The sequence below is a fragment of the Schistocerca americana genome, chromosome 3 (assembly GCF_021461395.2).
Source record: "Schistocerca americana isolate TAMUIC-IGC-003095 chromosome 3, iqSchAmer2.1, whole genome shotgun sequence".
Classification (NCBI taxonomy): Eukaryota; Metazoa; Arthropoda; class Insecta; order Orthoptera; family Acrididae; genus Schistocerca; species Schistocerca americana.
In genome coordinates, this window is record NC_060121.1 from 153,789,769 (window position 1) to 153,817,234 (window position 27,466).

The window sequence follows — 27,466 nt, forward strand, 5'->3', positions numbered from 1 at the left end:
GCTGTCAAGGATGATCTTCTGGGTTCCATTACTTAAAAAGCCTTTGAGCCACTCACGTATCTGGGAATCTATTCTGTATGCGTGTACCTTGTTTAATATTCTGCAATGGGGCATTATGTCTGATGCTTTCTGGAAATCTAAGAATACGAAATCTGGTTCACAGACATTATGAGAGAAAAGGACGAGCTCAGATTCACACGAGAGATGCTTCCTAAATCCTTGCTGATTTGTGGACATAAACTTGCATGTTTCAAGTCAATTTATTACATTCAAAACCTGAATAAGCTCACAGTTCTGTAGCGAACTGATGTTAAGGATTTGGTCTTCCACTTTGCAGGTCTGTTCTTTTACCCTTCTTATACAAAGGATCACCTGTGCTTTTTTCAGTAGCTTACAAATTTGCATTAGGCAAAATATTTGTGATAAATGCAAGCTAAATAACGGGCTAATGCCATAGAGTGTTCTCTATAAAACCAACTCAGGATTCCACCCAAATATGGTGAATTATTTGTTTTCCAGTCTTTCAGTTGCTTCTCTCTGCCAGGGATGCCTATTTTTACGTTCTCCATATGGGAGTCTGTGAGATGGTCAAATCACAAATTGTTTGTATGACCATCCTGCTTGAACGATTTCTTTAATGTGAAATTTAAAGCTTCAAGATTCATTTTGCTGTCTGCTATGGCCACACCCGTCTGGTTAAAGAGTGACTGAATAGAAGCCTTTAACCCATTTAACAATTTTAGGAGCAGAGTTTTCACAGGTTCTCAGGAAGATCTTTTGCTACGGTATTACAGTGCAAGTTGCACGCTCCACGCATCGGTCTTTTTAAAGATGCACGAATTTCTACTAACTTCTGCCTATTTTCATTTGCGCATTCTTTTCTAAGCCGAGGATGCAACAGTATCTCGCTTCCTCACCATCATCCGATTTCTTTTTTTTCTTAAGTCATGGTATGTTTTTTTCCATCCTCAATCCACTTCCTCAGTGCATACTTCTCCAGAGTGTGATTCACAGTAAGTCTGAGCTTTGCCCGTAATTCCTCTAAATTCATCATATTGGAACTAAATGATGTCCATTCATTGTCCAAAAGGAATGCTTACAACTGCTTATTTCCTCTTTCCAGCAACAGTACTCTCCTGGCCTTTTTGATGGACTTATTAACTTTAGTGACAATCTTCCCTAAAATGACATCATGATCATAGATCTCCATCACTACACTGACATTATTGATAAGGTCAGGTCTGTTTGTAGCTACAAGGTCTAAAATATTTCCACTGCACTGGGCTGTTGAACTAGCTGCTCAATACAGTTTTCAGAAAACTGTGTTCAAGATTACTTCATATTACTGTCTGTCCATACTACCCACAATGAATCCACAGAAGCCCAACCTATGCTCTGTAGGTTAAAGTTGCCTCAAATTAAGAGTGCATGATACGGATATTTCTGTACTTTTGAGTGTATACTTTCCTTGAATGATTCTAAAACTATCATTACCCAATCTGGTGGCCAGTAAAAACATCCAGTAATTGAATTCAGCTATGACTGTTACTCAAGTCAAGATGACTTTACAGTTGACTCAATTTCATCCTCAATAGATAATATTTTTGTTGACTGCAATGAACACTCCCTGTCCTATAGCGCCTAATTTGTCCTTTCAATATGTGCTCCATGCCTTGTTAAATATTTCAAAGCTTTCCAATTCAGATTTCCTCCAGCTATCAGTTCAGAGAATAATTTGAGCATGACAGCTTTCCTGGAGAGCAGTAAATTCAGGAATTTTGTTACGAATACTTTGACAACTTATTGTTAAAATTTTACTCTCTACTTCATATGCAGTCTGATTTTGCTCTCTGCATATCACCTGGTGAGCATTAATTCGAGGATCCCGAATTACTACTTAGCCCAAACAAACCCATGTGCACTCTCCAAGTACTTCCTTCCTTTGTGTAGTGCACTCTTGAGCAATCAAGGGAAGTCCAACTATCCTCCACCCCGTAAACCACATCCAGAAATCTGCAGCCGAGACCATCACAGAATCAATGCAAAATATTGTTGAGGCTGTCCACACGACTCCAAACCAATGGACACTGATCAACTCTGGGTATGTAGCTGCAAACTGTGAGCTCTGTTTGCACCCCACAAGCCACGTCAGTGATCTTCACGACTTCTGCCAGTAGCACTTACAAACCAAGGATGGCACCAGAACCCACACAATAGACATCACAGGTATTGACATGAGCCACAACTCACAGACGACTGCACACTCAACCTTCGATAGCCACAGGCAGGGCCTCCTCCATATCTTGGATAAGGCCACCTGGCAAATACACCAAGTGCACATTGGACTTCTTTCCAACCCTTGACCCTATTTTGCTAAGGGATCCATAACATGTCTAACACTGGAGCTCCCATTGACTAGTAAATCCCTGTCTTTGTGTGCCTGCTCAGTCCCTGCTAAAGGAGCAACCGCCTGTCTACTCACTGTGCGAATGGGCAAGGCCCGACGGCAAGCCTCCACATTGACACACTGTCTCAAGTGACGCTAACACATTACAGCCCACCACTCCTTCTGTGGTGAGTGCAGATCCCTTGCATCATGTCTGCTGCAGGATGCTTCAGCAGTAGAAATGGCTCTGAGCACTATGGGACTCAACTGCTGAGGTCATTAGTCCCCTAGAACTTAGAACTAGTTAAACCTAACTAACCTAAGGACATCACAAACATCCATGCCCGAGGCAGGATTCGAACCTGCGACCGTAGCGGTCTTGCGGTTCCAGACTGCAGTGCCTTTAACCGCACGGCCACTTCGGCCGGCCCTTCAGCAGTAGAACCCATGGGCAAAACAAGCAACACTTGAGGTATCCCATACGATACCTTAGATTCTCTACCACCACTAAATTCCAATACAGCATCCTGAAAATGGATAGCCATGGCCAGAACTGCCTTCAGCTATTAATGAACTGTGGCACCTCTGCCTGCATCCGTACACAACATGCATACATCCTATCCACCCTAGCACCAGTAAGTTCAGAATTAACTATAAAAAGCACGTAGAGTGAGCTAAATATGTAACCTACTACTCTCCTAGTCTGTTACCAATAGGGCCTGGTGCCTCACTGGTAGCCAAACGTTCAAAAACAAACAAATGACTGCTCTACATATTGTGTGAATCAACACATTAGAGTTAAATTAAGAAAAATCAAAACATGTTCACGGGGTTTATTGATCAAGGAAAAGCATCTGGCCATGTTAAATGGTACAAGATTTTCAAAATTCTCATAAAACTAGGTGTAAGCTACAGGGAACAACAGGTAATATACAATGTGTACAAGAAGAATCACAGGAAAAATTAAAATGGAAAACCAAGAACAAAGCAGGAAAGTATGGTTCATCTGTAAAGAGGACCACACCTAGGATGCTAATGCGACCTATTCTTCAGTATGCTTAAGTGTTTGGGATCTGCACCAGGTTGGATTAAAGGAAGACATTGAAACAATTCAGACGCAGACTGTTAGATCTGTTACCAGTAGGTTTGAACAACATGCAAGTATTACGGAGATGCTTCGAAAACTCAAATGGGGATCACTGGAGAGAAGATTATGTTCTTTTTGAAGAACACTTCTGAGAATACTTAGAGAACTGACATTTGAAGTTGACTGCAGAACAATTCTATTGCTGTGATTTCTGAAATTTTCCCGGCGTATTTCTTCTTCTAATAATTTCCGGGTACGCAGCCGGATCCCGTCGACATTCTGCCACGATATTTCGGCCCAGAGACGTCCGGCCATCATCAGGTGAGTACACAACTACTGAAGAGCCCAGGTGCAGTCGCGGTATTTATGCCGAATCTCGCGCATGTGAAATGTACTGGCATCCTACTGCGCATGCGTCAGGTGTTGACATGCGCAGCATAGCTGAGTTGTACGTGCTGCCCTCGGTGGTGGAAATAAAGGTTCATCTAGTCATTGAGTATCGAATGACACTGTCGATTCCGCTGTGATTGTATAATTTTAATAACAGGATTCCAATTTTTATCCAGCTGAAAGCCGTTGTCACGATTTATAAGATTATTGGCAAGACGTATTTCCACTGATTCCTTGATTACGGAATCCCAAAAACCGGAAACCAGGGATAAAATTTTTGTTACATTGTATTCCATTGAATGTCCCAAAGAAATACAGTGCTCTGCTACTGCCGATTTTGACGGTTGCCGCAGACGGGTGTATCTTTCATGTTCTATACATCGCTCATGGACAGTTCTTGTCGTCTGGCCAATATATGCAGCGCCACATTCACAGGGAATTTTGTAGACGCCTGCCTTCTTCAGTTGTAAATCGTCTTTAACGGATCCAACCAGGGCCCGGTTCTTTGCTGGTGGACGGAAGATAACCTTGATTTTATTTTTCTTCAGTAATCGGCCTATTTTCGACGACACATTCCCAGCGTATGGAAGGAACGCAGTTGATTTAAAGTCATCATCTGCGTCCTCAGTGCGTTGCTTCTTGTTATGATAGTTGCGCATGGCCTTCCTTATTTGGCGAGAAGTGTAGCCATTCTCTTTGAAAACCTTCTCCAAGTGTTCTAATTCTGCGTGGAGGTTTTCATCATCCGATATTATATGCACTCGATGTATTAAGGTACTGAGAACACCGGCTGTTTGTGCTGGGTGATGGCAGCTTGACGCCTGGAGATACAGATCTGTGCGAGTCGCTTTCCTGTACACAGAATGTCCTAATGACCCATCATTTTTACGGCGTACTAGCACGTCTAGAAATGGTAAAGTGCCCTCTTTTTCAATCTCCATCGTAAATTTGATGTTCTCATGTAATGAGTTTAAGTGATGAAGGAATTTCTCCAGTTCCTGTCTGCCATGAGGCCATACAGCAAAAGTATCATCTACGTACCGCCAGAAGACCGTAGGCTTTAAAACAGCAGACTCAAGTGCTTTCTCCTCAAAGTCCTCCATAAAGAGATTAGCTACCACAGGCGACAAAGGGCTCCCCATGGCGACGCCGTCTGTTTGTTCAAAGAATTCGTCATTGAATAAAAAGTACGTTGAGGAGAGTATATGTTCAAACAAGGCCGTCATTTCTGCACTGAATAAGTTACCAATAAGATGTAATGATTCCATTAAAGGCACTTTGGTAAAAAGTGAGACCACATCAAAGCTGACTAATAAATCCGAGCTGCTAAGCTTAACTTCCTTCAAGCGACTGACAAAATCCTCGGAATTACGTATATGGTGGCAACACTTACCCACATACGGCTTTAGTAATGAGGCCAGATATTTTGCTGTAGAATAGGTCACAGCACCAATATTACTCACTATTAATCGTAGTGGGGCACCATCCTTGTGTATCTTCGGAAGACTGTAGAGTCTTGGTGGTACTGCATTGTGTGGTCTCAATCTCTTGATAACTTCTTCAGGTAGAGAACAGTCGTTCAAAAGGGTAGTAGTTTTCCTTGATATTCGGCTTGTTGGGTCCTTTTCAATTCTACGGTACGTAGAATCATTTAGCTGACAATATATCTTCTCGTTGTAGGCTTCTCTTGTCAGAAGAACTGTGGCGTTACCCTTATCCGCAGGCAGTACGACTGTGCTAGTATCTTCTCTCAGGCTGCGGAGAGCAGCTCTTTCAGCTGGCGAGATGTTACTCCGTTGTGGCGCACATTTCAACAACGTTCGGCAAGATTCACGTCGAATTTCGTCTGCAGAATCCACAGGGAGACGTCTAATGGCTTCCTCAATGGAACTGATGAAATCCGTTAAAGGCAGGGAGGCAGGTGTAGGAGCGAAGTTTAAACCTTTCGCAAGCACTGACACCGTCGCATCGTCAAAAGATTTCTCCGTGAGGTTCACCACGGATCGTCCAGAGATAGCTTCTTGCGGTTTTCGTGTTACGAGTTGGCTAAACTTCGCACTTTGTCTGTTCGTACTGTCCCTGCGAGCCAGGTCTGCCTTGGCCCAGGATACGCCGTCAATCCAGTCCCAACTAAGGCAAGAACATCTTGCTGAAATCTTCAGATGTAAATAATATAAATGCCTGGCGACAGCGTCTAACTCACGACGCGTAAAACGGATCCGTTCTCTTAATAAAGCCAGACTCGCCTTGCGTTTTATATTGTTGGCGGCCACACTATTAATAAAATGAACAACTCTGGCGAAAGTTGGAATCAAGTTATATATAAGTATGTAGATGTAGACAGTGCTTGGATTAAAAACAGCATAAGACAGGAATGCAGTCTTTACCCATGCTGTTCAGGCCATGCAGCAAAAGCAATAAAAGAAATATTCAGGAGAGGGATTAAAATTTTGGGTTATAGGGTATCAATGATAAGATTTTCTGACAACATGTTCTCCTCAGTGGAATTGAGGAAAATTGCAGGACCTGTTGAGTGGAATGAACAGCCTAATAAGTGAACACTATGCATTGAGAATAAAATGGAGAAAGACATAATGAAGAATAGCAGAAATGAGAATACCAAGAAACTTAACATCAAAACTGGTGATCATGAAGTAGACAAAGTGAAGGAATTCTGACACATTGGAAGCAAAATAATGAATGACATATGAAGCAAGGCAGGCATAAAAAACAGACTAGCACATACAAAGAGGGCATTCCCAGCCCAAGGAAGTATATTAGTATCAAACATCGGCCTTAGTTCGAGGAAGAAATATCTGATAATGTATGTTTGGAGCACAGCATCTGAGTTGTGGTACCATAAAGGATGTTGACAGATAGACTGATATGGTAAGAAATCAGGAGGTTTTCCACAGAATCAGCGAAGAGAGAGGAACTTGTGAAAAACACTGACAAGAAGAAAGGACGGGAGGATACGACATTTCTTGTGTGTGTGTGTGTGTGTGTGTGTGTGTGTGTGTGTGTGTGTGTGAGAGAGAGAGAGAGAGAGAATCAACAGTCAATTCCTTGTGTTGCATCGTATTGAAGATATTATATTAAGAACATAATTAAAAGAAAATCAAGGTATTTGTTGAAAGATTTTTACACTAAAATTCAGTTAGAGAGCTTACACTGATACTGCATACTATGTCATTTCACAGCATAATGTGAAAACTAATTTCACACACCTCAACAAGTTTATTAGTTTTTTTCTGAAATGTGTACAGTGTGGGTCTAGTAAACACATACTAACTTGGTAGTGTAGGGCAGAACAATTAACATTAATTCCACACTGCATCTACAATTGAACACACACCATGTTAAAAAAGTAAATTCCATAACTTGGAATCGAAGGAATAAAGAAAAAAAAAAATTACATATCAAAAATTAATATCTAGTTTTGGTTGTTTCTCTGTCAATACAAATAATGTATTTCACATTTAGTACTTATAATGATAGCAATTATAGCACACAATTTTGAAAAGTGCACAGTCCTCTCACTTAAGTGTTAGTATTCCACTGATCTTTTGGCTTACACAGAGAAAACAAACTAGTTTATCCAGGGACTGTTTCAGTATATATCAATTAAACAGAAATAATGTAATCTAGCAAGTACTAAGTTTTGTAGTATAAACAATCACAAAACAAGCACACACGAAAACAAAGAAGGCATGCAGACCTGTGTAACCAGCTTCATTTCCAGGTGTCCAGTCAATCAAAGGATCATACACAAAAGCTTCCAAGAGTGTTAGAAGTGTTTCTCGACCTCTCTTCATTATTTTGAGCACATTCTCACAGGCAAGTCTGAAAATGCCCTACAACAACAAAAAAGGATGCTTTCAAGACATCTATGGAAACATAAGAACATTTTATGAATTCTGAAGAATATCGTTCCATAAATAAATTAATTACACCATATCATGAGAAAGTGAAGCCACTGATTTAAAGTATCAAAAATGGGAAGAAAAGTAGCTTGAAAAAAGAAAAAAAAAAAAAAATCAGACAGTCTTTCAAAAATAGTGATACCTAAAGCAAAAATTATTTTTTTTTTCAAAACTCTATCCATTTCTGAAGTTTGTCTTCGTGTCTCAAAGAAGCCAGTTTTGAAAGTTCAAGATGCTTTTGTTCTTTTAAGCTATACAGTCAGGGTCCTATTTTTCCACATTCAGGAACACCATTCCATATTAAGGATTGGGCTGTATTTTTACTTTACACTGATCTGCTGTTTTGACACTAAGCCCCCATTCAGGTGATCTTGTTTTTAAACTGATAAGCATGAAATAAATTCTGTGCTTCTCCAAACAACAGTTCCTTCCACTGGATTCTAAAGACATAGCAGATGAATGGATAAGGTTTTTTAAAAATAGTGTGATCAGCAAAGTGTGGAATGTGTTACAAGATTTGTTCAAGATACTGAGGTGCAAACGATAAATTTGTGCCTTTTCATCACTTTTGTTTATGCTCTTGGTCTTTTCCCTGAATAAACTGAATGGCTTCCCCCCCCCCCTCCCCCCCCCCCCTCAACTAATTTCCTGTATCTTTTCACATCATTTTTCTTCTAACTTCTGATGACAGAATCACCTCTTCTTAACGCTCAATATTCCTTCAGTTTTGAAAATGTGCTTTCTCATTTCTGCATCAGTGCTTCAAAAGGTGACCGACATAAAAAAATTTCACAATGAAATGATTAAAAAACTGAAATTCTTATATTCCTAACACCAATGAGAAGTCCAACTTACATTTTACTTATAGGAAGAACAAAGAGCATTAGTGTGAACAAATGTGTACTAATTATTTGCGGAGATGTCACAGATGCTCTAATATGGATATACTTTGAAGCTTCGTGACAACAAAACTACATTGGAGAATGAGCCATAACATATTCTACGAGTAGATGCCCTCCATCTCCTCCCTGTCTAAGCCTCACAAGTTGATACAAATAACATATCTGAACTTGCTTCCTCCCATTTTCCCAAATTTTGGCTCTGCCGAACTATTCCAAAACTGGTACTAGAAGAGATGTGCCCAACAAGTAACAGAAATGTCATAATTTTGTTTTTTTGTATTAGAAGTGCCCAGTTTCTTTGTTGTTGTGTTAATTTTGCTGTAAGAACAGAGTAAGGTGTGCTGAAGTTTTAAGAACCTTAAATATTGCTTTTCTGCTATTACTGAATAAAGGGCTTACAAAATGATTTAAGTGTTTCAAAGAAAGCTGTGAAGATGTCATTTTCAACAAGAACCCTGGATGCCCCAGCCAATCATCAACAAATGAAACTGCGGAAAAAAGTACTGAAATGGTCACTAAATCACAGACAGACATTGCTGATGCTGTTGGCATATTAAATAGCCCATGCCATGAAATTTTCTGATGTTCTGAGTATGAAACATGCGACAGAAAAATTTGTTCCAAAAGTGTCAAATTTCTATCAAAAACAGTGGCAAATGCAAGTTGCTTGGGAGCCACTAGAAAAAGTGAACAGCGATGCACAACAGATGAGGTGTCATAATAGGTGATGAAGCATGGATTTATGGACATGATGTCAAAATTAATACACTATCATTCCAAAGGAAGCATTCTAAATCGCCAAGATTGAAAAAAGCTCCACAAGAGCATTCAAACGTGCAGGTTATGCTCGCTCAGTTGCTCAATTTTAATGGCATAAAGCACCAAGAGTTCTTGCCACAAGATCGATCAATCAATCAATAAGCACTACTAATTACAAGTCCAACACAATTTGTGTGAAGCAATGTGGAGGTGGATTGGTAAGGGAATTGCACTTTGTTGCTTGTTCGCAAATTTTGGCCAAAAGCAAAAGTGTAATGATGCCCCAGCTTCTATATTCGCTATGAATTGATCCATGTGACTATGTTCCTCATAATAAAGAAAACCTAAAGTGACACCATTTTACAAACATAGATGAGATTAGAAATGTGTTGTTGAGGGAGCTACAAACTATACTAAAGATGAAGTTCCAGAAGTGTTCCGAGGATAAAGGAGAAAAGAAGAAAGCTGGCATAAATTTATCATGAAATGGAGAGCATTATGAAGGGGTTAACATTAATGTACATCAATGAATAAAATACCTTAAAAATCAACAAAAATTCTCATTAGTTTTTAAACATGCCTCATACATTTATTACAACAGAATCTGCCATTTGTGATAGAAGTTCATCACCTTCCAGAGCAGCTCACTGTCTTTTGAAAACCTGTCATTTCAGCTTGTGTATGTCAGATGCTTAATGGCACGGAACTGTTGACTGCCAAATGTTTGACTGTTGTGCTCATCTTCTTTACAAGATTTAACAGGCTAAATATATGAAAAAGCTCTAGCCACGAAACCAGAGTATGACTCAAGAGTTCTAGCCAAACAAAGTTATTACTTATCACAAAGCCTTCTCTCCAGGCACAAAGCTGATTGAGACTGAGAAATTTCTTTTATAAATAATTTGTTTGATAACAGTGGCATGTGTCTGGGCAGTGCTGTCAATGAGGTACAAGGGAATATTTCTCCTGTTTCTTATCTTTAGGCTTCTCCTTGATGAATATACGATCCATTTCACTTTCACTAGCCATAATTACTCCTTCCACTATAGTCTGTCCCTGAATCCATTTGTTATTTCCTTTTCTCTGCTATCAAATCCCAAAATTCTCTTCTTCTGTTCACTGTACAACCCTTAGCATCTGAACAGTTTTCGTATTAAAAGTTTATGTCAGTGCCTAAAAACACACTACTAGTAATTCAGTTTTATTGATAGTGCCTAAAGAACATTTTCCATGAAGATGAAACAACATTACAGACGAGTGACCATGTAAAATCATCAGTCAATTGTCTAGAAACAAGGACGAGAATTGATAAATGTACACATAGCTAGGAAGCAAGTGCCCTTCAACCCTGCTCATTCTCATTTCCTTATTATGAAGTTCCAAATGACATAATGGATGCTGGTTGCCAATGAAGTAACCGCCACTCAATAAATACATAATCTGTCCCTCTACAACATGTAATAACTGTATAACAGGGAAATACAAGACTTCTACAATACCAAAATTTGTACACACTGAAGACATTTGTTTGTTTAATGTAATGATAAATATAAATTCAATTGCACGAGATAAACACAAGAATGAGCTATTCTAAAGATGTTTTGTGGTTTTTATTAGATCAGTGCTACCTCAAGCAATGTTTGAGTGTCACACAGTGAAAGAAGAGGAAAACAATTATTACAATAATATGAACATTTATGACTCCATTAAATCTACAACTTTAATAGCTTCTTAGTGGAAGATCCTATTTGGTGAGAGGCCAATGTTATTCAGTGAGCATAAGATATATCAAGAATATAAACTGTTATGAATTTACGGCAGATACATATACTCTACTTCAGTGTTATTATTAGATACTGATAGCACCTTATCATATTGACACTGCTATCTAGAGTCAGCATGGAAGGAAGCTTTGTATTTTTCTGATAACACTGGTCAATAGTGGGGGGTCTAAGTTTTAACAACTTGCCTAGCAGAAAAATGGGAAAGAAAATGAAAATTCAGTGCAAGATGCAAAACATCATTAAATATTCTAACTCTTATCACCAAGCTCAGCTCTCTGAATGTTTATGTTGTTTGCCTATGTAATTTACACCAGACTGATAAGTGATAGATATTGCCTTCAAAGCTAGAGTCAAAGTAGCTGTACCCGAAACAGCAATTCTCTTCATATATTATCCACACAGAATTACTAAGCACTGGTGAGTATGAGAGGTCTAACAACTGTATAAACCGTTTTCATTTCTGGATTTTCTGAAGACTACTTAAATCTTTATATAATTTTTCTACACTGGATAGATACCTCAACACGTATTTTACTTTTAAACTAACTCAAGAACATTGCTAACAGTGTTTCCATAGAAAAGCAGTTAGAGAACAATGAGGCAGCTTGCATTTATGAGTTATGGTTGTCACATTCATTGAATGAAATTTATGTTGCTACCCATCCTGACATCACATTACCGAAAGATGTTTTATAGGTTTTTTCATATGGACTACATCACAACAAGGGACATGAGGATACTGGTTCCTAAATTAACAAGTTTACGATGTAACTAATTTATATATTACTTATAATTAAAACGTAGTTCTGTACCTAAAAGCAGTGGGTAATGAGGCACATTTGCAGTAAGTTACAAAAAATTTGCAGTAATAAATTTTATGATGATTCAAACACAAAAGACTAAAAAATATTAATGCAAATGACATTGTCACATATTCAAAACTGGTCTCAAATATAGCTATAATATAAACTAATTATAAATGTGATGCAAGAATATATGAACAAAATTGAATAGCTGTTTGAAATAATAAAAAATCTGCTACAATGGAGCAACAAATATTGGTCACTTCTCTTCTCAAACCATATGCTGAATTTGTAGTGATAATATTAATATAAGCAAGTATCATGTAAATTTTGACCAAATACTTTGCAGTTTCACTTTACCCATTTCACTTCTAGTTCATTACTTTACCCATTTCACTTCTAGTTCATTACTATATGTTGGATGCAGCCAAAATTAATGTTATAAATATAGTGTCATGATGCTGTAGATAAAACTAAATATGATTTCTTTCCACAGATTAAACAAAACATCCCACATTAGCGGCAGCAGGGACAATGAAAATAGCTTATATCCAGTGACAATGTCCATGAAGTGAAATTCTTGTGAATGTGAAATGGTGAAAAGTAAGATTCATTATGGAAGACATATGATGAAAGAAAATGCTATGTGAGTCAATGGCTTAGGAGGAGGCAAACCATATGCGTGGGATCTAAGAATCAAGCTCACGCAAAGATGTCTTCACACAAGAAGCACTTATTTTATATCAGAAAATGAGCATTTTCCCAGTGATCTTTTAGTGTTATATATGAGTGTGAGATTGACATGTCAGGACTCTTCAATGAGACCTTTTCAGGGAACTATTCAACAGACACTGAAGACGAGATACTATTTGGATTGCCAGAGAGAGTGATATGGGCAACTATTGACGGAGCCCTCATGATTCCAATTTTAGCAGGGAACATTGTAACCATCTGCGCAATTTTATGGTGTCGACGTCTGTCAAGTGTACTATCAAACCAGTTCATCCTGAACTTGGCAATATCTGACTTGTTAGTAGGTCTATTTTTGCCATATCATATGGCATTCTCAATAATCGATGAACTGAACAAGTCCAAGAACACCTGTTTATTGCGATTTATACTAGTCATACTTCCAGCCAGTTCTTCAATATATAATCTCATAGCAATCGCTATTGACAGGTATATTTCCATCGTGTATCCACTACACTATTCAACGTACATGACAGCAAGGTAAGTTGCAAGAATTATTCATACGACATTTTTTATAATTTCTTAAATGGTAAGATTCATGTCAGGTATCAAGATGGCTTTCTAACACATGGTTTGATATAGTACACATTACGAATTGAATCACACATTTCGCAGAAGCTGAAAGAAAAGTACATATATAAATGTTCTAAGAGGACACACTTTAAAGTGAACAGTTTATTTGTCATTCTACATACTGTTTGTCAGGAAAACTGTAATAAAAAAGCTCCTGAAATTTTATGTAAACAGCTGCTATATCAATATCTCAATTACTTATTTGAATGGGACAGGAAATTATGAGGTTTGCTGATCAAAAGCAATTTATTACTGCTGACTTTAACATATGTTTACTTGCTGACCCTCTATACTACGCTAAAGAAAGATTAGGGCTTAACCCTGAGGCCCAAGGATATAGATTTCAGCTACAGACCTCTACCATTTGAAATGCTGTATAAGCTGATAAAACATATCAGTTGAGGAGGAGGAGGAGGAGGAGGAGGAGGAGGAGGAGGAGGAGGTGGTGGTGGTGGTGGGGAGGGGGGGGGTGAATAAATACCAAGTGAATTATGTTAGCTTTTTACTTAAATGAGTACTACTGATAGCATGTATCAGAAAATAAAACTGTCCTCAACCCAAAGGTTGGGCTGAATACCACTGCTATACTAAGGCATGGTCCTATTGGAAATAGTATGGCCTTACTTTCTCGACCTTCAAACTGATTTACCAAGCTAGTGATATACGGGTACACAATTTAAAGTGGAATCCAAACCACAGTGTAACATGGCACTTTCACATACGCAAATTATTGCCAGAGGCAAAAGATGTGAAAGTGCCAAAAAAGTCCCAGGATTGATTGATATCTCTGGACCTCCAAGTACCTAGTCTGACACTTAACACACCATTCTAATAATAGATACAAGAATGTAAATTAAACAAGAAATAATCTAAAGTAGAGTAATTAACTTCAGTGCTGTAATGGAGGTTCATAACATGTCCACGTCCATAATAACTGCCACGTGCATTCGATGCTGGTACAGATGGAAGTTTCAACCCAACACAGTAGTCAGTTTGACAAAGGAATGTATTTCCCCTCCCATGCTCCAATTGCTTCAGTGCATTGCAATACCTGAAGATATTGTTGTCTCATCTACCATTACCCAATCCCCAAGTCGCATATATTTCTAGGAATAATCTAACAGGTCTTGCTGCATGTGGGTATTATACTGTCCAGTCACATTAATGTGAACATCTGTCAAAGCCTGAATAGCTACCTTTTGTAGCGCAGACTGCAGCGAGATGTGCAAGAAGAGTGTCATTGAGGTTCCAGAAGGAATTAACAGGGATTTGGCTTCACACTGATCCCAGTGTCGTGGCCAGCTGCACTAGGTTTCTTGGCTGAGGATCCATGGCGCAAACAGCCCAGTCTAAGTGGTCCCACAGATTATAGACTATGTTTAAATCCAGAGTGTTTATGGCCAGGGGAATAGGGTAAAATCATCCTGGTACACACTGAACCATGCACATACACTGTGACCTGTGCGACATGTTACATTGTCCTGCTGGTAGATGCCATTGTCTCAAGGAAAGGCAAACTGCATTTAGGAGTAGACATGATCCTAAAGGATAAATGCATATTACGCTGATCCATTGTACCTTTCAGAATGGCAAGATCACCCAGGGAATGCCATGAACACATTCCCCAGAACATAATGCTCTCTTTTTGGCCTGGACCCTTCCAAACATTGTTGCAGGGTGTTGGCTTTCAAATGTTTCACACCACAAATGCCAACAGCCATTTGTCTGATGGGGCATAAAACATGATTAGTTTAGAAGGTCACCTGTGGGACTGGGTGAATGTCCAGCTGTGGTGCAAATTCCAGCGTTCATTGCCTAAGAAGTGCTGTCAGCATAGGTGAATGGATGCAGGGCCTGTTGAAGCTCATACACAATGTTCAGTGAACAAACATTGAGGAGGCATTGTTGGTAGGCCCTTGGTTCATCTGGGCAGTCAGTAGCTCAACAGTTACACATCTATTCACCTGTACAAACCTCTGCAGCCATCATTCACCCCTGTCATCTACAGCCCCTGGTGTACCACAACTGCCTCAGTGCTGCTTTTGGATAGTGCCATTTTTCCATACAGGGAATACTTTGAGCACAGCAGCATGCAACCAATTTACGAACTTTGTTGTTTAAAAAATTCTTCCACCCTTGGCCTGAAAGCCAATGTTCATGTCTTTTGGAGATTAGATAAATCACTATTTCCAACAACTGCACTGTTTTCCGCATTACTCCAACATGCTTTATATATTCTCAACTGCGAGTGGTTACTGCACACTGACGTTTAATATAGGCAATTATCACATTAATATGAATGGGCTGTGTATCTGCAATATGGGTTCTAATGAAGGACAAGCCTAATATTTCTATGAGTTTAATTCAACATGATAAAATTCAACAATTTTTGTAATTTTTCTCTTAAGTTGACATGTTCCACATCATAGCTTTCATAATGAATGTAGAGTATATGAATGCAACTAAATGTCAATCGAAATATAGCTGAAAATGAAATCTTATTTTTCTGAGCATCTGTTGGTGTAAGGGACCGAAAGTCTTCAATGGCTCATTATGGAGTACTAATGTAATTACAATTTATTCAGCCTGTTACCCTAGTTACCTCTGTTTCTTTTTAAAACACACTGTCAGAAAAAAGAAAAAAATAGTACACCTGGAAAGATGAAGTTGATTTTGAGCCGTTGATGGCATATGTGCACCTGGGGGATAGTAGGCGTACTGATAATGGTTAACTGCTATACTGACTCTGACCTTATATACCAAGTGCTAAAAAATTTTAAATTGTACTTAATAATGACACATTACACAAAGGTAAACTCCTAAAGAAAAGAACAAAACAAGTGACATTTAAATCCAGCTGTGATCATGACTGTATAGTGTTCAAGAGAGACTATGTACAAGAAGTTCAAGAGAGACTATGTACAAGAAGTTCAAGAGAGACTATGTACAAGAAGGAAACAGTTATAAAATTAGTATGTGTCTTAATGTGAAATCAACACACTTTAAACTGGTGTAACAGAGAAGCACCATGGAAGGATAGACAAATAATAATAATCCGTGAGCTTGTCAACAATGGTAGTCTGTATGAATTCAACCACTGAAACACTGAAATGTATTGTTAACAGTGTAACAGAATAAGCTTACTGGACAGAAATGATTGCAGAGCTGAATCTCAGGTTTCCAGAATATGTAAAATTATATCATTAAAGTAAAGACAGGGGAAAAAAATGGAATGAAGCAACTGCTACATCTACTTCTATACTAAGCAAGCCACAACAAAGTGGATGGCAGAATTATCTCTTATGAAAATGTCTTCCCTTCCCATCCATGTATGGAGCAGGGGAAGAAAAATTTCTTAAGCAATCAATGTAATCTTGCCTTTACAGTCTCTATGGGAGTGATATATATTAGGTTGTTGTACTTTAGTACGTGCTTACATTTGTCACTTAATACTCATTTTAGCATCCTCAGGATAGTTGGTGCCTGTCTTGAAGCTGGGATATTTATCAATATTTTAGGAAGGGCCACACAATTGTTTTGTACACAATCTCTTCTAATTCACTGGTAGGACGCTAGGAAAATGCAATCAATCTACAAACTCTGCCACCCGCTGTACATACTACTGAGTCTACATGGTCACTCCCTTTCATATTCCTTCAAACTGTCACATCTGCATATTTGTGTGAGTTCACTGATATGATGTTCACACAGCACTACGATCTGGTGTTTTGCGAAGTGCACAATTTTATATCTCTGACTGTATAACCAGTTATCAATCTTTGCACCACTTTGAAATCTTACCAAGATTTGACTGAATATTTCTATAGTTCTTTCAGGCACTACTTCATTCCTGATAATTGCATCATCTGCAAACAGTCTGAGGTTACTATTAATATTGCCTTCTCTGTCAGATCAGGAAAGTAGCTCCTTATCCTCATAGGAAATACAAATAATTGTATGGGTAACTACTCGTCGCATAATTTATTTATAATGGGTGGGCCAACAGAAATCTCTATTACTGACAACTATCAACTTATCTAATATGGAATGAAAACACAATCAAATGAAGGTCCACATTGAAATTTATCACATGATAGTGCATCACACACAATTGCAGACTTCATGGGATTAACTATCTCTTGGGACCTGTGGAGTTATATTCCCTGCAAGAAATAAAGGCAAGTATCTGAAGAAAACAGACTTTACAGTGATGTGACAAATTACCAGAAGCCTCAGTGAATAGACAATGAGGGAAAGGCGGATATCAAAAAGCAAATGCCAACTACAGAACAGTTTTGAAAACATGAGACATTAGAAATGGTTGAAGGGGCTTTGGGACAACTAAGTAAGAATGACTAGAAGCTACAAATTTTACACTAGTAATGTGCAATACAAATAATAAGCAAAATTATCTTTGTTTCTGCTGCAGTATTTGGGTAATTTGGATTATTTTCCTGGGACCAGTAAAGCCACAAACTATAATAGGTATGAACATGTTCTACTTGGTTCCAGTAATCCACATTGCCTCAACTTCCATTAACATCGCCTGCTGTTGGCTAGTTATTTTTCCTTTCCTCTGATGCTCTCATCCCTCTCCCTCCTGCTCTTTACTTTTTTCTGCCATCCTCAGAGTTATCCCATATCTCCATCCGGATATTGCAATCTGTTCACCACCTCTCCCTACACTCACTATATGTTTACATTCCCTTCTTTTTAATTCACTTATTTTGCTCATTTTGCTTTTTCTTATCTGCTGTTTTGTTCTTTTCTGCATCTATCGCTTCTATTCCATCTCTGTCTTTTCTTTTCATTTCTTTGCCTTTTGCCCCATTTTCAGTTAAATCTGACTTAACAGTCCTTGGGAAACAAGGCACTGATTAAACCTAGGGCAGTAACAAAACAAGTATAATCAATGAAGGACTTCCATTATATTTCATCAGAGGAAATTTGGAACCAAGTTGAGGCTCTAACACCAACTCTGTCCCAATGCCGGTACTCAGCATATCGAGGGCAAGTTATGGCAGCTGTGGTCCAGCTTGTCAGGAGAGGATACATTGGTTTCGACACCATTCTCAACAAAATCGGTGCCTGTACCTGGACCAGTGGGAATGTAATGTCACAATGATAAGTGGGCTCTTAGTGCAAAGTTTTTTGTCAATTTGACTCGACATTATAATCGAGAAATAGCATCACATAGTATCTCCACCCAGTATGTTTCAATTAGTTCCCTCCTACCTTTTTGAGTGCTTTACTTTTTTTCCAGACAGTGTATCTGAGCACTTACATTTTAGTGATAATATTTTGCAATTTCTCTCAAAGTCAAGATACACTTCAATAGCAAATTGAGATACTTAATAAGTTTTAAAATATGGTTAATTACAATAAGAGTAACAAAGTATAGTGAGCATATCAAAAAGAAAATAGTACGAACCTACAGTGATGTCAGAATGAGTGAATTAGCATTTGTATTTAGGGTAACAGAAAACCATGGCTACAGGGACAGAAAAATAAATAAGGGGAAGAGTAAAAATGATCCTCAGTATGTTTAATACGCTAAATAGTTTTCAGAACTATTGCAATGTCACTGAAAAGTAAAGTTTATAATCAATGTGTGTCACCCATTTTGACTTCAGCTACGAGACTTGGAAACTGAACCGTTAAAACAAATCAAATACTACAGGTTGTTCAACAAGCAATGGAGAGATGCAAGTTGAAAATTACTGGGAGGGACAGAAACGACAAACAAAAGGGGCAGGGACCCAAATGAAGTGGAATACAGGACTGCAACTCCAATCAAAAAGAAATGGAGGCTTGTGGTGTACATAGCCAGTCTAATGAATAGTAGATAACCAATGAAGTTCTTTCCTGGACTTTTTTAAAAAAAAAAAAAAAAAAAAAAGAAGAAGAAGAAGAAGAAGAAGAAGAAGATGGTGGAGGTGGGTAGGCTGCTATAGTAAAACAATGAAAGAGTAGCATATATGCATATTTCTGGAGACCATACTACATGAAAAATCCTACAGCAGAGATGGAATGTAAAGCCACATCAAACAGTAATGTATATCTCTAGCACATTACTGCTGTCCAATGCACAATGAAAGGAATGCATCAATATGAAACAATTCTGGCTCAAAAATAATTTAACATGTCACATCTTGTAGTTGTCAAAGTAAGGTATGGTACTGTGATATTGGTGACGGTCTGATTTAGGAATTACATACAAAGCCTTTGAACAACAAGGCAAATGTTACAATATAAATTAAAATGTGTGACTGACATAAGCAAAAGGAGCATTTCACAAAATCTCTGAAGTTTGAAAAACAATGTGTGCCAAAACATGTTTAACTGTAACAATCCATAAAGGAAACTTCATCAAGTGCACCACAATTTTTGTGGTGGCTACAAAATATATCAGTGACTATACTGGGAGTTGTGCCTTGCGAACGAAAGTACTGGTTAGCATCTCAGTCTGCGAATACAACCATTTTCTGAAATGGCTTTTCCTTTTTATACATATTAATATATATGGCGGACAAGCAAACACTATTTTCTGTACACTTGCTCTCGATGCCTGGAACATCACAATCTACACTTTCTAAGAGTCATTATATCTTTCTCATATTCTCTGCTTAACTACTGCAACCTGTAACCATTTGAACCTGGCAATTTCACTATGTTAAACTTTTTGCAGATTATCTAGACATCATCATTCAACAGTAGGTGGATAGTTAATCTTTCAGCTGATCCATACATCCTACTAGTCCAATAAGTTTCAAGACTTGATTAATCCTTTTGTTGCTGTGGACGCATATACATGACTTGCTACATCATTCCCCACGTACTATGGGCATGTATATTCACCATTTGGGTTTTCTACAGTGCAATGGATGTCTCAATATGTCCTGAGCCACAGACCTCCCACTACTGCGGACAAGTTACTTTCATATCACAGTGAATACAACAGTATTTTTGACAACATATGTACATCATTACATACTATCATCTGCAAAAAAAACCTTGTTTCAATATACTGAATCATTTATGAGATATGATGACTGTTATGACCATGCGATTTGTGATGCACATGGATGTGAATGGGCATGTTGCAGGTGAACATCCTTCGGATATAAAAGCCAGTAACTTGAGTATGCAATGTGATATCCTCCTGCTGACAATTGTAAATAAAATTTCCAAATGTTATCTAAATTTCACTCACTGTAATGCATGACCTAAAATTAACCATACGCAAAGTTCATGCAATGCACTTTTACCTCTGTAAACTCTAAACTTTCATGCAATGTTTTACTTAATTTGATGCAGCACAATAAGTATGATGGATAACAAAAAGAAATTCAGTTCTTAAGTGAGTGAAAGTATCACACTGTAAGATGCGCAAAAATCAAATTTTTTCATCAAACAATTTTGGAAAACACGGATGGTAAGTATTTTATATCAGCCATGACATTGTCTCTCTACAAACAGTACAGTCAAAACAAAAGCCACCTTAGCACAGAATGCAAAGAGCATGTCTGCAGCAGTGAATGGTTTAATAAAAAGTAGAGAAAAATTACAATGGTTTTTAATGCTCCAAGCATTCTAGATAGATGGGGAGGGAGGGAGGGGGGGGAGAGGGAGAGAGAGAGAGAGAGAGAGAGAGAGAGAGAGAGAGAGAGAGAGAGAGAGAGAGAGAGAGAGAGAGAGAGGGGGGGGGGGGAGGGGAGGGGGGTGTTTAATTTATTTTCCACTTTGTGAACTTAATCATGTTAGCACACTCTTTACTATTATTATTTCCTGAAATTTCGTTCTGTTTACAGGAAAGCATTAGTGATAGTCGGAGTTGGCTGGATACTTTCTGCCATAGTATCAACAATTCCCAGCTATTGGAATAAATACAGTGAGGACAAGGAGTGTTTGGTTGACAATGTGCTACCAAAAGCCTACATCATATGCATCATCACACCAGCATTTGTTCTGGTACTTGTAGCAATGTTGGTACTTTACTGGCGAATATGGAAGGAAGCTTCAGAACAAGCCAGAAGACTTAGGAACGTTACTAACTCTCAGTCAGATTGGAAATCTGTCCAGGTGAGTATGTACACTGCTGTTTCATTTGCACAAAAATATGTTTAATCTAGCTGCAATTGCTTTTTGCACTCTATATCATTTAATACAATCACCATCTTAACTAACTTTTGTGGTTCTTATTTACTGAACTGTTCTCTCTCCTTCCTTTATTTTTATTTATTTATGTATTTAGTTTTTTCTTTCACAGGTTGTTCTTTTAGTCTTGGGCTCTTTCTCCATCTGTTGGCTACCCTACTTCACAGTCATCTGTTGCCGTGTTGTTGGTGCGAAGTCATACACATCCTTTGTGGTTTACAAAGCAGCATTTTCAATGGGTATGGCCAACTCATGCATAAATCCACTCATATATGCATGGAAAAACACTGAATTTAAGAATGCTTTTAGAAATATACTTCACTGCAAGTCACCAAACCGAGCAGATCATCTACTAGAAACTATAACTACACATACCGAACTGCACACTATTGACAGTTCATGTGGAGGTTTCACTTAACTTTCAATGATTGTTTAATCTTCTTTTTGTAAATATAGTTCTGAAAAAACGTAAAACTTTATATTTGCAATTTATTTTTTCAATAGCCTCATTTATGAGTTCCTTCCATTCATTCCCAAAAGTCCAGAAAATAAATAAATAAAAACTGAATGTAGGGCATTAACAGATTAATGTCAATAAGAGAAGAACTGAATTTACATCAGAAGAAACCAAAATCATGGCATTAAAAGGTTGCAACAGCAGAACACAATCTGTAAGTTGCACAGATGTAAGTCAGAAAGGGTTCCTTAAACAAATGCCTGCTTCCTCTCAATGTCATTTTCATAAATGAAATTATAATATATTAACAGACCAGGAAAACATTTTTATAATGGGCCATCAATGAGCTTGCGATAAGCAGGGGGCAGTTTTCCAGGTAAACACACCCGTAGGCAAGCAATTGGACTAACACACCTCCCAGGATTAGGAGAACAAAATGCATTCTGTAACTCACATGTTGTTCTAGTTTAATGGTATGTACTGCCCTTACACTGTAGACACAGATCAGTCAGATGAAACATGTAACAAAGCCTTGTTGTCAGATGACATCAAATAGAAAACAAAACTTGCAAGTTGTAATGTGTAACAGAAGTTACGATGATAATCGGAGATGGTGTTTGATGTCATTATGCAATATACCAGAACAAGTTTATCCAGTGTCTTTTTCTCACAAGTTTACACAGTTCACATCAGAATATATTTGTCAAATATAAAGTTAAGGAAAAATTGCAGTGATCTGTGATGCACGGGATGTGACATATTAGCAGAAGAAAAAGCCTCATAAACCTCTTGAGAGAGTAACTGTGATGTATGACATTAAATTTCTGTAAATGACACTTATTACATCCCACAGCTGAGGTTGCTAACCAAAACTAGTTGACCGGTACTCATCCCACACATATCTGGCTCAAATCCTTGTAATGGAAGAAAAGTGTCATCACCAGCAAAGAGAAGATGGGCTATGGCATACAGATCCATATTATTAGATATTTTGCCAATGTTGCATTTTTATTTCCAAACGTATTTGCACTTTTATGGCCTGAGGATATGTGACTGTCAATGGGGATGTGCAGCACCTTAAGCTCTCCCTTCTTTGCATTCTATACTCTATCGTAACAATACAACCACAAATTCTACTAACTTACACTACACTAGCTCTCTCCATGGTCATCCATGCAACACAGATATACACAGCACTATATTGGTCTGATGAATGCACAGGCAAACAGCCTCCATTAAGTCCCACCCATAACAGAAAAGTGCAGTTCTTGCATAGTCCCCTACATTCATGTGATGCACATGACAATCAAAAATGAGGAGGCGAGAGAAGCATAAAAATTACCACCAGTTGCATGGTGTATTGGTTATTAATCAGTAAACATAGAGCCTTGACACAAACAGTACTTATTTCTAAGCAACCCACTACCTGTCACAACTCAAGGCATTGGTAATCAAAAGATGAATATTAATAACATTATCAACCATGTAACCATCTAATATTTTATCAATTCATTGTTTCCCCTATGTGGGACGGTAAAGGGGTTTCTAATACACATCTGATGGAGGGGGGGGGGGGGGGGGGGGGGCGGCGGCGGCAACAACAACCAAGAAGCAATCAGATTTTTCTTTACACTAAGTACTATAAATAAGTCACCTGACAGGTCACTAATACTTGATACAATAATGTAACTGTTGTGTCATTTATTAAAAATACCAGTCAGATAGTAGAGGCTGTGAATAGTATACAACAACAGTATACTGAAATCCCCCCCCCCCCCCCCCCCCCCCCACACACACACACACACACACACACACACACACACACACACACACACAAACCAGCTATAATATCTGGGGGAAGGTGGAACAGGAGAGAGATCTATCTATCTATCTATCTTTCTTTCTTTCTTTCTTCTGTTAATTGCTACACTATAGTGTGTTTAAATTATTTGTGACTTTCATTATTTGGCTCACCAGGCGGGACATGATGTGATTGCCCTGGTAATACCAATGACAAGCTGGCTTTTCCTATCACACTGCCAGCTATTTGGCTGGTAAAGCATCCCTGTTGCCATGCCATGGGTAAAGAGTACCACATGGTGTCATGCATTAGAAGCAGCTAAGTTTGTCAGCTCTGGTAAAGTGGTCTTTTCTAGTGCTGAAGCAGTCATTAGGTGTTGTGAATGAGAGTTCTGTGTTGGTGCTGTATTAACAACATCAGTGCAGCATGTCTACACTAGATTCTAATAAAACAGCTTGTCACAACAAAAGAGCTTGTCACAACAAAAATGGTTAACTGGCTGTGAAGATAATGTTCTGCTGCAAAATATTACTCTGAATTCAACAATAGTGAACAACTGACAGTGCCACTGTTGTGACCAACAGAAGTTCCAGCAACAAAATGGAGGAAAGTAGATATTTTGCTCCAGGTGCAAAGAAAATTCCATTGGCTAAAACTGAACCTAGCAGTTATAAGGCGGAGCTAATGGAACTTTTAATGCTGTACAAGCCAAAAACTCCACACTACCAGATCGACGAACCGGTTGATGCAAAGAGACATAATTTAATTGGATTTCCTTCGTATCATGATCATTTAAATGCGACAGAATGTATGGGTCTAGGTGAAAAGTAATGTGACAAAACAACAAGAAGTTTACACTTGGTGAGGCTGAAATGCTGACAAAAAGAAGCCATTGTAAATGTTACATTACGGGACTGGTCTCAAGTTGTCAGTCACACCAAGAAGGTAGTTGAGAAGGCATGGATTCATGAAGAACTAACGAGTTTTGAGTAATACTTAACTTCTCTCATTGGCATGTTAAAAATCTACTTCTTTTGCCAAAACACAGTATAGTTTACAAATATTTATCTTGCAAGCTTTCTAATGTCGTCGAAATTGTGACAGAATCCTGAAACAGTGTATTATTAAACTAGCAACTGAGGGCAAGGCAGGCCAATAGTTTCTGAAAAAGCTTAGTCTCAGTATAAAAACAAACTTATAACTTCTTCACTTATGTTGTTGCAAAATCCACAGAAATTTTCATTTCAACAGCTAACAATGGCCCTCAAAAATTACATCATTTCATTGAAAAGAAATTGCAGTTGCTTGAATACTGTGGTAGACATGGAAGTTTTGCATATTAATCATAAGACAAACTACTCTCCTCATGGTTTGTTATCATTTGCCAAAATCTTGTTTCGATATCTGAAACTGTTCATACAACATGAGGGATTTACAAATATTTCATTCTGGCTTTTTCAGTGGTGCACGTGTTTGTGACGAAGAGCTTTACACACATTCCATTTTCTTAAGAGTGTAGACAGACAGTAATACCTTCCAAGTTTAAAGGATCAACACATGACCTAACATGCACTTCATGCAAATTCGTAGTGACGCCTTTTTTCACAGCAAACTAAAAATTTCTTGCTGCAGTTTACCTAATAACAAAATATCACAGTAACTATGACCATTAACAAAATGATAGGAGTTCATCATGACGTTGATAAACAAAACTATGAGATTTGCAGGAATCAGTTTTTTACCAACTAATTTCTCAAAATCATTAGAGAAAAACAGCAGTTCAGCAGGGTTGCATGCCTTGATGTTCACACATTCAAGTGAACTTGCCTGGTTCCCTGTCAAGTAGGCTTGGCATTACTGTCACCAGCTGGCACTCTCACAAGCTCGTAACTAAGCTCCCTCCACTTGCTCCGTACTGAACTGTCAAAAGTCACAACTTATTTTAAACATACTATAGGAGTGTATGAACAATTTTTTTCAATCAGTCAATTTTACTTGACTGACAGTGAGCACTGAGCTCTGCAAAGCAGACTGTGACTGAGTGTTTGCCTGCTTAGCTGGGTGGTAACATGCTTGCCTACCATACACCGGGCCCAGGTCCGATTCCCGGCGAGGTTAGGGGTTTTCTCCGCCCGTGGACAAAGTGGTGTGTTGTCATCATCCTTTCATCATCTTCACCGGCATGAAATGTGCCCAATGTGGTGTCGACTGAACTAAGACTTGTACCCAGTGGCAGAATATCCCCGGTTGGGACCTCCCAGCCAACAATGCTACGCGATCATTTCTTTTTCTGTAACTGCAGGTTCGCTTGACTCAGTTATTAATAATCTTCAAGTAAGTGGAAAGTGTTACATCATTATGTGAACAAAAATCCCAAATTTTGCAAAAACGTTACAAAAGTCTGTTGCGTGCTTCATAATTTTGTGATACTACCACAAGCCTACATCATATGCATCATCACACCAGGGTTTGTTATGTAGCAATGTTGGTACTTTACTGGCAAATATGGAAGGAAGCTTCAGAACAAGCCACAAGACTTCAGAACTTTACTAACTCTCAGTCAGATTGGAAATCTGTCCAGGCGAGTATGTACACTGCTGTTTCATTTGCACAAAAATATGTTTTCTAGCTGCAACTGCAATTGCTTTTTGCACTCTACATCATTTAATACAATCATTTCTATTTGGTCAAAGCAAATTATCTTCACGAACATAATTGTATTTCACCCTAACTTCCATTAGAGAATATTGGATTAAAATTATTTAACTCTGAAAGGGATGATCAAGTGAAACGTAAATTTTTGTAAAAAATAAAAAGTATCACTCGAAACTGTCTTTACTTTATTGGTGGTAACCAGTTTCAGTTATTTAAACCAACATCACATCAAATTCAATAAGGAGTAGGGGAATCATCAAGCAGACAGGGACGGGCACCATGTGGTAGTAAAAGCAACCACTGTGTGTTTTGTTCTTCACTGAATTGGTTCTAATTATGGTTCATAAACAAGCCTGCTTTTATCACCAGTACAATTAAATCAACTTTGAGTGACACTTTTTTATTAAGAAGTAAAACTGCAGAAGTTCCAGATGGGTGCCAAAAACTCATAATTTTTGTAACTTACCTCAACTCCAGTTACACCAAGAGCTGTACGAATATTTGAAGTCATACGGAATGGTACATTTTCAGGCACTCTTAATGTTTTCCCTTTTTCAAAACAAACATTGTAATCAATGTGCACCACCTACAATTAAAAAAAAAATTAAAAGGAAATATTCTTTTACCATCTTAATGCTGTAAATCATACAAAAATTTACTCTGTGATAAAAACTTTAACGTTCTCAAAGACTGCTGTCTCTACTCTCAAACTGAAGGAAATATGTGGGGGTTATTTAATACTTTGTAGTTTGTGTCTTCCACCCCTGGGATTTTGTAAATTTGCTGATTACAATGGTACATTTATTTCAAATGACAGATAACATACCAAGCATTATATAACATGCAATATTATTCCAAGTACACCTTTTTTTTAAGAGGGTCAGAAGCAGATAGTGTGTCTTCATGTGGAGGATATCTTTTTCCTGCCAATTGGCAAGGGAAACAAGAGTTACAGCATGTAGTGTGGGACAGAAACATAAAGCATACTGCCAATACTGCAAAGTAGTTTCCAGTCTCCATACACAGAATGCAGCAGACA

At 38.2% G+C, this 27,466-nt stretch overlaps 2 protein-coding genes across 2 annotated transcripts in view; one reads left to right on the forward strand and one right to left on the reverse strand.

Annotated features, from left to right (window-relative positions):
• LOC124605141 (serine/threonine-protein kinase SMG1) overlaps positions 1-27,466 on the reverse strand; it is a 352,264-nt gene that overhangs the window by 82,602 nt on the left and 242,196 nt on the right. Inside the window, exons 36-37 of the mRNA XM_047136625.1 lie at positions 26,894-27,013; positions 7,582-7,717 (exon numbers count right to left, since the gene is read on the reverse strand). Coding sequence (XP_046992581.1) covers positions 7,582-7,717; positions 26,894-27,013 — 256 coding nt within the window. The remainder of the gene's footprint in view (positions 1-7,581; positions 7,718-26,893; positions 27,014-27,466) is intronic.
• LOC124605142 (octopamine receptor 1-like) lies at positions 11,395-21,993 on the forward strand. The gene is made up of 4 exons (XM_047136626.1): positions 11,395-11,648; positions 12,531-13,264; positions 21,169-21,439; positions 21,627-21,993. Exons 2-4 carry the CDS (start codon positions 12,837-12,839, stop codon positions 21,930-21,932), a joined length of 1,005 nt encoding a protein of 334 aa, XP_046992582.1. The 5' UTR covers positions 11,395-11,648; positions 12,531-12,836; the 3' UTR covers positions 21,933-21,993.